This window comes from Calonectris borealis, chromosome 4 (assembly GCF_964195595.1).
Source record: "Calonectris borealis chromosome 4, bCalBor7.hap1.2, whole genome shotgun sequence".
NCBI classification, from domain to species: domain Eukaryota; kingdom Metazoa; phylum Chordata; class Aves; order Procellariiformes; family Procellariidae; genus Calonectris; species Calonectris borealis.
In genome coordinates this window covers 67,148,298-67,163,932 of record NC_134315.1, presented here as the reverse complement: position 1 = coordinate 67,163,932, position 15,635 = coordinate 67,148,298, and the positions used below count along the sequence as shown (strand labels likewise).

General features: G+C 40.6%; 1 protein-coding gene across 11 annotated transcripts in view; it reads right to left on the bottom strand.

The window, feature by feature from the left end:
• Positions 1-15,635, bottom strand: part of WDFY3 (WD repeat and FYVE domain containing 3) — a 178,362-nt gene that overhangs the window by 98,747 nt on the left and 63,980 nt on the right. For 10 of the 11 annotated variants that reach the window (XM_075149959.1, XM_075149960.1, XM_075149962.1 and 7 more), the window contains 4 exons: positions 9,514-9,623; positions 8,302-8,463; positions 6,254-6,446; positions 2,889-3,075 (listed from right to left, as the gene is read on the bottom strand). In XM_075149959.1, the coding sequence (XP_075006060.1) occupies positions 2,889-3,075; positions 6,254-6,446; positions 8,302-8,463; positions 9,514-9,623 (652 nt within the window). Of the gene's footprint in view, positions 1-2,888; positions 3,076-6,253; positions 6,447-8,301; positions 8,464-9,513; positions 9,624-15,474; positions 15,589-15,635 lie in introns of all 11 variants that reach the window. The other variant, XM_075149969.1, reaches the window with a different exon arrangement.

Sequence of the window (15,635 nt, the reverse complement as noted above, 5' to 3'; positions counted from 1 at the left end):
AAATACAATAGATCAGGTTAGCAGCACTAGTTTATTTCAACTCAAATCACTTTAGTAAGATATCTCTTCCATTTTACTCTATTAATTTCGAGACCACACTTTTACTGCCCTGTTCCTGCAGTATTTTACACGTTCTCTGCTCATATTTCATACCATTAAGTCAGTCAAACATTATTGGATTTATGAGAGCATGCATTTATTTGCCGTAGAAATTCACCTCATAAATCTTTCCTTGAACTCAATAGTCTGCTAAAAAGCAGCACAGACATGAAAATTACTTTTAAAATCCTCTTACAAACACAAAGCTACCAGATAGGAAAATAGCTAGATAGTCTACCATTAAACAAATCCATAATTAACTTGCTAGATTATATCTGCCACTTTCAGAGTTAATACTTTATGCTAATGAAACGGTATCTTGGTAGAAGCCTAATACTTAGAAGCACACAATGAAGCATCTTGAATGCAAGAGGATGGAAATGCTAACATCCCATTCCAACCATTGTTTCCCGCCAGCACACGCCATCAGACCAAACCCTAAAAACTGACACCAAATCCTAGAAGAATCCTCATTTTCCTTCTACTTCACCAAAAATTAAAACACGTTTAATTACTTACTAACTCTATAGTATCTATAGATCTTGGGAGAAAGCTGGGGACCACAATCTCCTATTCGCTCATGCAATGTGAGCTATATTTTTCTTCTTGCTGACAAGTGACCGTGGGAGCCCTTAGAAGCAGCTCATTCTGCATCCTCCCATCTTCTTCTCAGTCAGACATGTGGCTGAACCTCCTTCAAACAGCCATTACAGAAGACTTAGCTCACCTATTGCCATTCTACTAAACCTCCAATGCCCTGCCCTTTCACATCACCGAGGTGATATTGCATACTCGCTCCTTTGGTCCTCACACACCTCCTGCAATTTCTTGTTAAGCCACTTTCTTCACACATCTTTCTGCATTACCAGCTCCAAAGCCTTTCTTCTTTGCAGCTTGATGCCCAGTGACCAGATTTCATACCCCCATGTGACAGTCATCTTCACAATAGTGCCACAGAGCTGAACAAGTCTCTGTCAGTAGGTTTGAGCCAAAACACGTCCAGGGAGAATACATTACTGTTGTTCATCACTGACTGATACATAGGTTTGTCCAAGATGATTGTCTTTTGAAACAATCTATGTTTTGATTTGAAGATCAAATAAACTAAAACTTATAAGAAACAGCAAGAGATATGGCCATCAAAACAGCAGTCATGTTTTGAACAATCTTCCATCTCCTCTACAATACACAAATCGCTAATAAATACACCACACGCTGATGTGCACTGTTCACCTTATCCCAGGCATTTCTGCAAGAGTCTTAGTTTTCTAGAGCCACCCCGGTAAGAAGTGAGGATAATGCATTCCTACGCTTTTAACCTTTACTGCTGTCAACTGAAGACCCCAGGTGCTCTCCTTCTTCAGTCAGACATGCAAACCTCTAGTCTTCCTACACCTCTGTCAGGGATCCCCCGTTCTTTGATTTAAAGGATGAGCAAGCTCAGGAGAGAGTTTGTTTGAAACACTTGATCTACAGAGGATCACTTTCATACCTGAAAATTAAATTGCTAATGGCAGCGTGTTCCCCTCAAATTTCACCTAAACTCTGGCTGACAGTTTCTGGAAAACTGCTGAGTTTGAATTACTTTGAATTGCTTTCAAAGAATGCCTTAGTAAATATAACATATTCAAAAACACCATTTATACTACAAGAACAATAACAATTCTTTAACAGGTGTTTGAGCTTTTGTGGCACCGAAGATAATTTATGAGTAATTTTAACTGTGATTAAGAATTTCAAATGCCATGTCTATGTCTGGTATCCATTTAAAACAAACAAACACAAAACCCAAAACCATACTATGTAGTAGAAAATTTAGTTCAAATATTTGGGTGCCAAAACCTAGGATCCTAGCACCCAAAATGAATGGCTTGAAAGAGGGAGATAACAACACTAACAATTCTCATTAATGGCCATTACAGCACTGTTTCTAAGCATCTTTGACCCGAGTATACTTCATAAGGCTCATAGATATCATTTCCCAGTTTCTGTCTTGGATTTGTAAAACACATATATATTTCAACAGCTAAGCATGCTTCTTCAGAACTTCATATCCAAACAAAGCAACACAGATTGACCATAGATTTTACACAAATAATGCAGCAGACACTAATTTGCTGACTGAGAAAGAAAAGAATGAAGTTTCTTTCATGGAGAGAAATAAAATCATGGATGGATCATACATCCAAGCTTTGTTTGGGCAGGCATTTTCATTACCCTATTTTGTGATGCATTTAGCAGATTAGAGTACCTTTAATAAAAAATACAAATTAAAAAAAATACATATATACACTAATTCCCTAGTAAAGTGAGAGTTCTCTCCAGCACTCTGGTATTAGAGCTTATGTACAAAAATGTCTCTTCAATACTAAGCAGCATGTCTTCTACCAAGTAGCACGCACCACATTTACGTACATGATTTTTCATTACAATAGTATGTTAAAACAAAAAAAATCCCAACCAAACCCAAAAATCACTAGTTGCGGTCAAAATTTTATTTTCTGAATTCTTTCTACATTTTTAGTACCAGTTGTTTTTAAGCATCTGCTTTCTTAGCACATACAGAAACATTTAGTAATAAGCCAGTACCGATTAATAAAAAGTTAAACAATGTAGTTTCATAAATGGAGACAAGCACATAATTTCATGTTTTGGTCCCAATGTCTTAATTCCATAATAACCTATAATCACTTATTTGTTCAAACTTATTCACCTATTCTTTATTAAAAAATCTTTCCAGAAAAAGCTCACAGTGATCTGTCTGCATTCCTCCGAGCACTTTTGCATACCTGAGGAGGAGGTCACAGAGGAAGTTGTATCCTTGCCATATCCTAAAATCATCCAACAACGTTTGGGATACATCACTGGAGTCTTTGAGAAAACAAGAAAGTCCAGCAAACATCTCAACTATTTCTAGGGGAGAAAGGTCATCAGACTGCTGCATGTTCTGAACACACGTGGACAAACATTCCTTTTCTGAAAAGAATTACAATTAAGAAATTTAGGATTTTACTGACATTAATCACAGCAAGAAGCATAACTAGTACAAGAATCATGGCAATACGGTAACTGTTATTTAACTATCTCTTATCACATAACATTTAATACCACAGAGCACTTGAAGACGAGTATGATTCTCAAGTGGCTTTGGATCTGAACCCTAACCCCTTTTTGCAACCCCTTCCTCCCTTTTATAATCTTTACTCTTGTAAAGGAGGAGACTGTGTAGACAAATACTGTTGTTTACCTAAAAAGTTTGACCAGATAACTCAGCAGAAAAAAAAGACAAATATGGCAACTGTAAATAATTCTAAAACATCTTTTTTTCTTTTAAAACACAAAGTTATACAAAGCACTGACTTAAACTGTTACTGATGTTGGGTAAAACCCTACACATAACCCTTTACGCTATGTCTTCTTATTGCTATTCTGGTTAGCATTTCTTTGGCTGGCATATTTGCTTGCCTGATAAATCTTGATCAGAGAGACAGCTTGTCTCATTCTGCATACCTCTCACACTCCATCGCTTCATTGGTCAGTTGCAAAAAGCTTTCCCAAATCTATAGTCAGATTTTAGGTTGCGCTCCTGTTTTAAAGATGCTCCCTTCCATTATCTGCTCTTTTAACTTCGCAGCATGCGTGAGACAAGTGCAAATCTTTCTAGCTAGACAAAATCTCCCAGAGATCAAATCAAAGCACGAGATAGTGAAAGGATGCTCCTTTGCACATGATAAAACGTCTTAACTTTTTTCCTGAATATGAGATGAGCCTCTTGACAGATGTTATCTCTTAAGTCAGGTTTATTTTTTTATCAACAAGTGAGAGGGAATGCCAACTGGTTTTTTTTTAAAGATTTTATTTCACTTTTTAAAGAATCTAGAATATCTTTTGATATGCCAGCCTCACTCCTCTGTGGATCAAGCCAATAGAGAAATGATAATGGTAGTAGCTGCAATATGCCAAACGACAGTCAAAACTCGGTTATTTTCTTTATTGTGATTCCTAAGGTTTTCACATACACACATACACCTTCTACATGTATCAAAGACCCACCAGAAGGCTGTTACAGATGTAGGCAAAATACCTATCACCTTTTAAGTCCTATCTGAAAATACTTAACTGATGACTATTCTGTGCTTCCAAGTGATACTGTAAATTCACATCTTTCTGACTGGAACTGGAAATATGCTGCTAGCACAAGAAAAAACACAGACTGAAATTTTCTGTGAAGTATGTGGGAGCAGGGTGATATATTTCATAAACTGTCAAAATGGCTTTGTGGAGCCTTGTAACTATTTTGCTTTCCAGGGTGTGAGGAAACTGTGGGTTTCTTTTTTTCCAGTAGGTGTACACTGCTAAAATGTATGATAAGGATGTTAGTTCACTTCAACAGTCATTCCAATTTAAAGACTACAAATGCTTCTATGTGGTCCTACAGTCTAAAAGCCCTAAATATAATATTAGAAACATATTCTACCAAATTTCCTACCTCAAATCCTACATACCTAAACACCCGTGCAGTTTTATATTAATGCAACACGAGTATTTCATATGCAAAGCTCCTCCCGGGCAGCTAATATCCTCTCCAACAGTGGTTTTCATCTCGCTTTGCTCTCACAAATTCTTTATCATGAACCAGCCTGGCAGCTGCCCTTGCTGCTGTGACCAGCTCCTTGTAAAGATACTTCTTATATTAAAAGTACTTCTTACATTAGCTACCAAAATCTGTAACCAGCCACACAAATACCCCTGTGCGCTACAGCTTCCATGCCTGCAACAGCCAGGATGCTATCTGTCTCAAAAAAGGACAGGAGATAAAATGGAATGACTCCGGCTGCTTCAGTCATTTGGTGGCTCGCAGGCTGGATTAAGCCCATGAGATGATTTTATTTTGCCCTTCAGGATGCATAAAATCTGCAATCTGTAAGCTGTATGGCAAGGTGAGGAAGAGAAGAGCCCGGCAGAAGAAACACAGGCTGGCTGAACGGTCAGCAGTCTAGTCAGCCAGCCAACAGGGAAAATGTAGGGGCTGCAAACCCATCCAGCCGCCAGGCTCCTTCCAGCTGAGTCCTAAAAGCTCCACACCAGGTTGTGACACATGCTCTTAGGCTACACGTAAGCTTCCTAGGAGCACCGGTACTGAGAGACCGCCTCCTTCGGGCAGAAGCTTGGGTCTCAGCCAAGCAAATGAGAGCCTCTCTGGGCCGGGCCCTAGGGACAACATCCTTGGGCTGGGAAGCTGGGCCAGATCACAGAGGAGGAAGACAGCTGGCTGTTCCAACGTGCCATCAATAAGCACTCGGAGGTTCGCACTCAAGTGTTTCTGTGCCCATACATCGTGCTCCCTCGAGGATTTCCTAGTGCCTGTATTACCCAGGTTTTGCTGTTACCAGGGTATGCCAGCCCCCGATGCCCTGGATAATGGACAGTACATTGCAAATCAGTGGTGGTTGTAACAGCCTGACCCAGCCTCTTCCTGCAAAAGCAAGATGTCTGGGAGAAAGAACCTTTGCCCAGCATACCCAAATTAGCTCTCCCTGGTTTGCGTAATGCACCAATATTTACTACATGGGCATCTAATAGCTCAAACGGCGTCAGCAGAACACATGGAGCTGGTTCCTCTTCCTGCGGCTTCCTCAGATGTCTCTACACTTTTATTGCCAGCTAGAGTGGTACCCAAACAAGCAGCTGTAAACAGGACACTGCTAGCTTGCCTCGTTCCTCTGCGAGGAGCTGCTGCTGTTAACTCAAACACAGGACAGAAAACAACTAAATCCTGTTAAGAATTAATGCTTGCAGCAAAAGTGACAAACCTATGCATCTTCCCCTTACTTTTCAATACAGGCAGTTACTGAGGTGGCTGAAAGCCTTTCCTTTTGGTTAGCATAAACTCTACACCAAAACATGAGAGGAAACTCCGCCTTCCAATGTTAACTTGAAACATGGATGAGGCAGACTCAGCTACAAACACCTCTCTCGCTACACAAGTGCTCCGAAATTTTACCTGTATGTAAATGCCTGCATGTCCAAACAACAAAAAAAAAAAAAGCCTGTAAGCCTGCCTTGATATATTATTTTCATGCCTATTTTCTAGCTAAGAAAATTATGACAGAACAGAAAAAAACAATACATAATATTGAATAAAAACACATACCATGAATGTATTTCACTACATTGACACTAAGGCCGTGACGCGATATGGTCATTAGCACTTCCCCTGCACTCTTCCTCCAAGGCAGATTATAGGGAGGGCACCATGAAGTTATTGCACTAAATAGAAGCTGGAGATCATCCTTCTGAGCCAGTTCTTCCGCCGGGGACACAAAACTGCACAATTTTACTAGGATCTGAAACAGTAAGTCATTAAACATCTAGTGTTAATACCCTGATCATTGCTATTTTTGTCTAGACATAGTAAAAGGCGAAACATTCTTCCATTTAGCATACACATTAAAAAAGGCAATGCGCTGTCTTCCCTTTGCGTGTTGTTTCTGTAATTTGAATTGAAGACAAGGTTATTCAACACATGGTTATTTCAAGTCCCAGTTCAATTTAAAATGACTAGCAAAAGATTAGCAGCAGAGTTTAAATCTCTTAGGCTGACACAGATCTCTTCGGCTGACACAGCATACTTGTATGGATACCAGATTATTCCATTCTTGGAGAATCTGCCCGTTACCTAATTTACAAGTCTAACTGTTGCAGTGGGGCAGAGGCTCTGCAAAGCAAACTGTTGTACCCCTTCCTAATGCAGGAAGAAGGCTATCAATGTGTTGTCAGCAGGGCAGCATCCATACCATCTTGGCCAAATGAAAACAGCCAAAATAGTATAGCAGGAAAGGATACAGCAACACTGTAGACCTACCTGGATTATTAACTCCTGGATCTGAATTTCCAGGTTACCTTAAACAAGACAAAACACAGCCATGCAACCAAAGTTACTACATTGTGCTCCCTTTTCTGCATGTTTTGAGGGCATCTGATGTCCATTTTGTGTCTTGTGCAGGAAAAGCTGAGGCTCCCTCTCAGAAAACTGCAGGAAGACTTTGCGAGGCTGCCTGCGTCCAGAGGAGGTTTGGAAGCTATCTGAAACCTCACCCATTCCAGCCAGCTCATTTCAGAGCACCACTTTACAGTCCTTGAAGAGCGACAGAAAAGAGCTGAGCTGTATATTGGGGGGGACTCTATGTGATAACATTGATCATTTATTAACTCTGCTAACTGAAATATTTTCTGAAAGATAGCTCACAGCACACTGTGATTTCTGCTTTGGTAGACAGCCTGTAGTACTAAGACAAAAAAAAAGGAGGCAAATGGGTATGTTCTCATATAGTGACTGTTACTGGGCAGACAATGTGGCTAGTCATTGTGGGAATAAGGCTCTCATCTTTATTTTTGTAGTGCAGGTACCAAAATGCCTCTCAAATGCTGTACTTCTAAATCTTAACACTGCCTTCAAATCCCTGAAGGAGGTGATTGCTGATAGACTTCTATGGTTTTACATATGTGGCTACAATGACCTTACATAGAGACGTGTCCAATTTGCACATGGAAACTGGTAGTATGATCATCAACTGCTTTCTAACAGCAACTGTCAGCTCCTTCTAAAAGTTTCATCAGGAGAACGTACAGGAATTTCTTTGCAAGATCTCCAGTTGAAACTCCAGAAAGCAGGAGCAAGTCAGATGGAGTCCCTGGTCTCCCTGGGAAATCTGGGGGATAATTGTAATAGTAACTGCAAGCTCCGGTGGTTCATTCCCTTATTTAAATTATTTTTTTCCATATTCATGGTTTATTTCCATAATTAAAGGAAAAATAGCATATGTTAAATTAATTCATAGATTATCGATACTAATGGTTTTTACTATGTCTATTTCAGTTAGTAATGGTCAAAGATACCAACGACTAGACAGTTAGATTAAAATAGAATAATAGTCAACATGTTGCTCCTTTTAAGCAGCTGCACAGAAAAGTTGCATGCATTTTTGTGGAGGACATATTTGCTGAGGACAAAAATCACAGGGGGAGTAGAAATTTAACCTCAACTGTGCTTGCAGGAAAAGCCATCTTACTCTGAGCCATCAGTTTGTGAAGAATCAAGGAAGAGCAAAACCTGGTTCAAGTGAAAAGTTTCTGGACTTTTCTCACATGAAGCATTTCCATTCCTCTTGCAAATTCCATGACCTATTTTACCTTTCTTACCTGTACAAAGACTTTCTGTAGTAGCGCTCGGCGCTCTGCGAGAGGTAGTTCATTCTGTGCTCCTCCAACTACCTCAGGCACATGTGGAAGGTCAAAAAACAGATATAGACATTTAACAAGTGTGGAAGGCACTGACATTGTTGTCATGCAGTCCACAGTTTTCTAGGGAAAAAGAAAACAGAGCAAAAAAACAGTTCAGCATATTACTATATTCAAAAAGTTACACTCCTGTAATGCAGTTGACTCAAATGCTGGTTTTTCTTTCTCACACCTTTGGTGAGGTGTCCACACAGCAGTACAGATTTACCATCTATTCTTGAATGCCTACCTAAACAGTAATCTTAAAAATAGAATCATAATTTATGTACATGACAATAGCATCTAACAGCCTCAGTTCGGAGCAGTCACCACACAGGATAGAAACAAAAACTGACAGCCTCTGCCAACAGAAGCTTACAAGTTAATTACAAGACCTTCAGCCAAGCCCTCATTAGCTATCTATTCTTTGTAGCAACAGAAATGAGAGTGGGAGGAGGACTATTCAATTTATGCATTCACTTGGCAAGAAGGTATAAGCAGGCATAAGAAGCAAGGTAGTAGAAAACACGAAAGCATCAGTGGGAAGAAAAGACAAATTGGGGCAGAGGCTGGTGACATACTAAACACAGATAAGACGATGTGTTTAATTATAAAGGCAGATTAGAGCAGAAAGAACAAACCACACAGCTGTCCAGTACATTGCCAAAGATTGGCTCTCTGATGGAGGACAGCACCAAAAGCACAGGCAGTAAAGATTCATGATATCACCCGCTCATCACTGCTGCTGGCTTCACTTTTCACAACTGCTGCTGCCCTCCTTGAATGGGGTTCAAGTTCAAAGCCTGAGTGATTTAGGTGCTGTATGTGACATGCATCTCATGGGGCACTAAGCAGCAGCATGTATGAGAAGCCTTTGGGGAACAATAAAAGTTGCATGCATAATTCAAAAGAACATTATAAATTAAAGTTCCAAAACGATGACTTTTTAGGCAACTGAAACCACAAGGAACTAAAGCAGAAGTTCTGTGGCAGTATAACAGAAAAAGGACCTTAACACAGAAAGCGGAATATAGTTACAACATCTTTTAGCGCGTGTTCATGCAGCTCATTATTTTATTGCTTTTGTCTCTCCCACCCCACAATTTATTTTTAGCCTTGCTGTTTAAGACTAACCTGTCCTGATGAAGCTAGTAAGTTGATTGTGGTGAGCAGCATCCAACCTCTACTTGCTTCTTCACTTTGATTGACCTCCAGAAACTGGACTATGGCACGACTTGCAGCCTCTGTAGGGGAGCAGTTAAAAAATGCAGTAAGAATTCAACCTGATAGTCTGCAGAAGGGAACACGTCCTCTCAACAGTCCCGAGCGCTGAGCATGAATTCACCTCTGCAGCACTACTTGAAAAAAGGACTAGGCCTACACTCTCCAGACACACATTCCAGTCTTCCAGGCGCACTTGGCTTTGACACTAGCAAGGCTGCAAAAAGTACGTTTTTAGGTCATGCATCATCCTTTAAACCAGCAGACAGATTTCAGTAACATGCAGCAACTTTTGTTTGGGTATTTTGGCTTTATCAAATACAACATACTCTTTTCCAGAGGCATGAAGTCACCATCACTTACTGGTCCCAGTGGGCAAAGCTGATATTCAATTTCTCAAAAAAAGCACCACACTGAAACAACAGTATGGAGGATAGGTGTGGAAAGTCAAAAGGAATAAAAAACAGGACCAAAAAGTAAAATTAAGATTAAGATCAGCAATTACCACATCCCCATTCATTTTTTGGAAAATGAAAAAGCTAATAACTTATGGCTAATTCTTATGAACCGGGGACCACTTCTGGAATCAGATGCTATTCCGTATCAGTCAGAGCCAAATATAAATATTCAGCCTAGTAAACAAGTTATCAGCCTCAATAAATAAATCAACAGAAAATGCAATCCTATTTCATTGCTGTCTGAATACACACTTATGTTAAGAAATCTGCCAGATGACTGTCTATTACCCTTAAGGGAAATCTAAAACCATTTTTTATTAATAACTGCATATCAATCATCTTCAGGGCTTTTAGTGTCAACTAGGACAAAAAAGGAATGTGCATAATATTGCTTAAAAAAGGAATTACAAAGGAATTACTAACAGAGGAGTAAATCAGCAACTGAAGAAAAATCCAGTTTTAATCTTGGTTTGTTTGCTTCATCTGTTGTCAAGATTCCCCAGCATACACCTGTGAAGGAGTCTGTTCTAAAGTAAACACATTTTACATGGCAAAGTACTTATCAAACTTCTAGCACTGACTACACTGAAAAGATAATTTGCTGGAGCACCAGGCTGTAAGCTGAGCTGGACTAGTAAACCTACAGAGCAGATGATCCTAGAAGATGTCTACAGTCGTTTGCTTTACATTCCTAACATTAACTTTTCTCAAGAGAGACTACTCCCATACAGAGCCAAAGCCATCAGCCACTACGTGTACTGGTGAATCAACGTAACAAAAATCAAGGTGTAAAGAAACACTTTTATCCATAGGAGGACAGCTGGTACATGAAGAGAAGTGATTATCTCCCTCTGCACAATGCTCGTTAGATCACGTCTGGAATGCTGTGTCCGGTTTTGGTCCCAATCCAACACAGGGAAGACAATGATCAACAGGAGTTCAGCTGAGGGCCACAGAGATGTTTGGGGGCTGGAGCACCAACCCTGTGAGGAAAGGCTGAGGAACCAAGGAGAGGGGACAGTCTCAGGGGCACTGAACAGCAGCCTCGGTGCCCACGGTGTGGGGAGCTATTGACAAGTCCGAGCCAGGCTCGTCACAAATGATCAACAGGAGTTCAGCTGAGGACCACAGAGATGTTTGGGGGCTGGAGCACCAACCCTGTGAGGAAAGGCTGAGGAACCAAGGAGAGGGGACAGTCTCAGGGGCACTGAACAGCAGCCTCGGTGCCCACGGTGTGGGGAGCTATTGACAAGTCCGAGCCGGGCTCGTCACAGCACTGCATGGCTGGAGGGCAAGAGACAACAGGCTTAAATCAAGAGAGCTTCAGAGTGCATATAAGGAGAAATTTCCCCCCACCCCGAGGTCAGAGATGCACTGAAACGAGGCCCAGAGAGGCTGTGCTGTCTCCAGTCTTAGATTTTTTTCAAGACACGACAGGATCGAGCCCTGCGCAACCTGGTCCCACCTCACAGTTGGTTTGGCTATTAGCAGGAGGTCGGACAAGAGACCTCTCTTATTCTATGATTTTCTCTCACACAGAAAAAGGTCATCTATTTGATGTCTCACTCAGGGGATGTCATGTCACCAGTGCTGGTGTCAGTTTCATTCCCTTCCAGTGCAAAGAGGATGTATTTTTCCCTAAAGCCCAGAAACTCTTTTATCGTCATAATCCTAGAAAAAAGATAAAGAGACAGATTTAAGGTAAAAATCCAGATTTGGTTTATTTGTGCAATGGCTATTTTCCCATGTTTTTGTTTTGCAGCCTTATTCCCATAACAGGTTTTTGTACAAACCACTGGCTTTTCCAATTCTGGTGCTGAAGTAAGGAGAGGCACCTACCAAATCCCTGCACGAGACTGACTGAGATAAAACAAAGCTTGAAACACCAAGGTGAAAGGCAAGGCAACTTTTAAAACTCACACAAATGCAGACATGCAGCAACTTCCCAGCATGCTGACCTGAAGTACCTGGTGGGCACTTTGTTTTCCAAAGCTATCGGTGCAAAACCGGATGGTTTGGGTGTATGAGCAGACCAACTTGGAAAGCACAACAGCCATGCCACAGCCATAGTTCCTACACTAGAGGCATACGCAAAATGCCAGAATTCCTGGCAAAAGCCACTTTCCTAAATTCTGAGTGTCAAGCATGTCTAAAGCATGCGCTGCTTCTACAACGACAGTGCCCCACCAGCCCAGAGTTAGGTGCTATTTAGTAGGCCCGTTCTCCTTCTATCTGACCACAGACAGAACTGGGCAATCAGTCTCTGACTGTAAGCAGGTACGACTGGTACCAAACAGGGTGTGCACAGCCTCCTTTGGGCATAGTCTCCAAAAGCCACCTGTGAAACAGGGGCTCTTTTAGTCATCTTTGAAAGTGAGACTTAGGGGTTAAGTATATGCTTCTGAAAAAGTTGTCATGCTGCTGGCATCCTAAATGGCATAACAGTTGAACACTATAAATAGCAGTTTCAAAACTGTCAGTCTTAATTAAGCACTACCTAAAACACAGACAGCATTTTAAGTGCAGGAAGAAGTTCTCTTGTCATCTGCTCTGAGTAAATTTGATAGCGCCATCATTTAAGATTATTTTCTATCATCATCAGTAGTCTTAATTTATTTCTTGTACCTTTTCCCTGGTTTTGAAGTGCTCAAGTCATCTCTTTAATACAACATCCTCTATGCGCCCCCCCTAGATGTCCTTAGCCCTTCAACTTCTGCAGAACAAACCACTAAATCTAGGATTGGGATATGCTAGCTAGTAAAAACGGCAAAAGAGCAAAGAGAAAAACCTATAAAATAATACGTAAGCATACATATCTTGACAACTATGCAAATATGTACGGATAAGTATTACCACAATTATGTGGTCACATGGGTAATACAGAGTAGTCAGATTTTTCAGCATGGATTCAGTATATATGGGATAGAGGCTTGGTAGAACAAAACACCAGAGTTTGTTTCATACATAAGAGATGACACAGGTGCTTTGTGTCCTGGATTTCAGAAAAGCAGAAGATGGAAAGCAATGGGATTAGACCCATTCAGATTGCTAGCAAAAAGCAGCACTGCATTACAAGCAACGTTACTGCCTATAGCAATAGCACTAAGGACAAATTCAGTACATGAAACTTTTAGTTAGATGTTCTAGTACCATAAACAGCATATAACAGTGTCATCAGACTTTTGTATAGCTTATTCTTATCCTAGAGTGGAATATTAGTGAAAAAATATCTATGCATATGCCAAAGGGGGTGAGGTGGGGGCGGAGGTATGGATGGGTGTGTCAGGGGGGTGGTGGGGAGCAAGCTGAAGTCAGGGACCCCTTCTCCAATCAAGCCTTCAAGAAGTCTCTACTACTTCTCGTGGGGAATGCCTGGAAACACGGTCAGATACCTAGAGTTAAAGAATTCGAATCATTCCAACTGCCTACATAGCAAGAGAGAAGTATCAACCCAAACAAAAATGTGATGGCAAAAAGTCTTCCTTCAATCATCAGGAACAGTGCAGTGCTGTTTTCACAAGCCGCAGATAGGAAGTGGCTGATGCCTTTGCAGCGTGCAGAAATGGAGGGCGGTTCATCCAAAGATAAACAACTCAACCAGGCCAGCATTTAGCCTCACTAACCCAGCCGATAAAAGAATGGGCTTTCTAGGATCTCCTGGAAAGGCACTATATTGCACTACACTTGCCTTGCATAAGATCTGGTAAAGAGCATAAAAAAATAAATGGAAGGTTAACCAAAAGTAACAAGATACAGCAGTCATTGATCAGAACTGACTCCTGATGAGTAGCTGATAGGACACTGCTTCCCTTTCAGAGCAATTTCAATAAATTCAAAACAGAATCACCTTGTAAAGCAAAGTCACCCACAGGACAGGAAAAACATACATATATAATGAAAAAAACAATACACGTGCAGTCACAGCATGTGAGATCGTTTCCAATATACTCCCTTCTCAACAGAACAAAAGTTAATTAACATACCAAAAAAAGCCTGAAAGCAGCCCCTAAGTCCACTTATTTTAGCGAGAAAGATCCTCAACACTTCAAAGAGAATCGGACACTACAAGTAACACTATCAAGAAAACTTCAGGCTTCATTATGGGAGGAGCCTGAAAGGCTACTTACTAGTAGAAGATAAGAAGCTTCCTTTAACCACCATCGGTAACTTACCCAAAATGCGAGATGCACTTGAACAAATAATACTAACTCTTATGTATTTAAGACAAACATAAAATTAGTTCTGCTGATGTGATAGAGGTAAACTGCAATAAAAACGAACAATAAAAGCAGAGTTTGCAGGTCAATGGAATTTTAAAAAGAATAGAGGTAGGCATTGTCAGAGGCCAAATACAACCCCCTGGTGTGGTTTTCTGTAATGATTAAACATTATGATGACCAATGTTTATCAATTTGGTCTCCTGAAGTGGTTTGAAGATGAGATAATGATAGTCTTTCAGCAGGTATGTTACAGAAATGCCTGAAGAGGTTAAAAGCATTTTTACTGGTGAAACAGTTTGAGTAAATCAGTGAAATTAAGCGGAAGAGCAAGAAGAGGGGCGGGACACACACACACACACAAAAAAAAAACCAAACAAAAAAAACCCCAAAACCAAACCACCACAACATTCACAGGGTATAAAAAGTAACTGAAAATGTTGTTTCTGGAGGTAGAAGGGATTAGCTGAACAGTCTAGAGGTATGGTAAAAATAAATTTAGCATTAAATAGTAAATCCTGAGACAAATACATACAGCAAATGTTGCAAATATGGAATGAAACGTTGACTGAAATCAACGAAGCAAGACACAAATTGAATTTAAAAGGTGCATAAAACAGTGATATACACAGACTAGCACACATGAAATCATAAAAAAAAGAAACCCCAAATTTTTGAAATTGACCTTGAAAGGAAGTTAAAATGTTCCAGCCCTGTGATAAACCGTTTTGCTTTCTTATTCTTCAATTTTCTACCCTTCTGCACAGGTTTCACGGATTGTGCCCACAACCACTTATTCATATTCTGACTGGGGAAGGACCTTCCAGGTTGCAGAATTGCCCATCACTAGGGGAATCATTCTGAACCTCCCTGTGATACCAAATGTTTATATATTCTAATGCATTAAATAATGGGAGCTGTCAGTATGTCATCTGGTGTGCTTGAGAGGCAGATAACATAGGACTGAGTTAGAAAACAATTTTAGTAAACATGGAATAACCACTACAAGGTACCAAATCACAGGTTTGCACACCCTCAACTGCTGAAATATGAGAAGCTGTTAAGAGTGAAACAGAAAAGTGTACTCTCTACTTGCCCTGTTTCTGGCTTTCTGTTTGTTAGTGCCTGCAGCTGAGAACCCACCGCTCAGTTACGCGGGTTCACAGTTTGATCCGGGGAGGACAGCTTTATGCACTTACCTTTAAGTTTGCAATGTGTGAAACTATTCAGTAGTTGGGATTTCCCATGTACAAGGTACAGGTACTCACTGAAATGATAAATCAAAGGGTCCCAGGCTATTCAGCTCACAGCACCTGTGGCATGGAAAGAAAAGCTCTCCCACCTGCCTGCAACACCACCT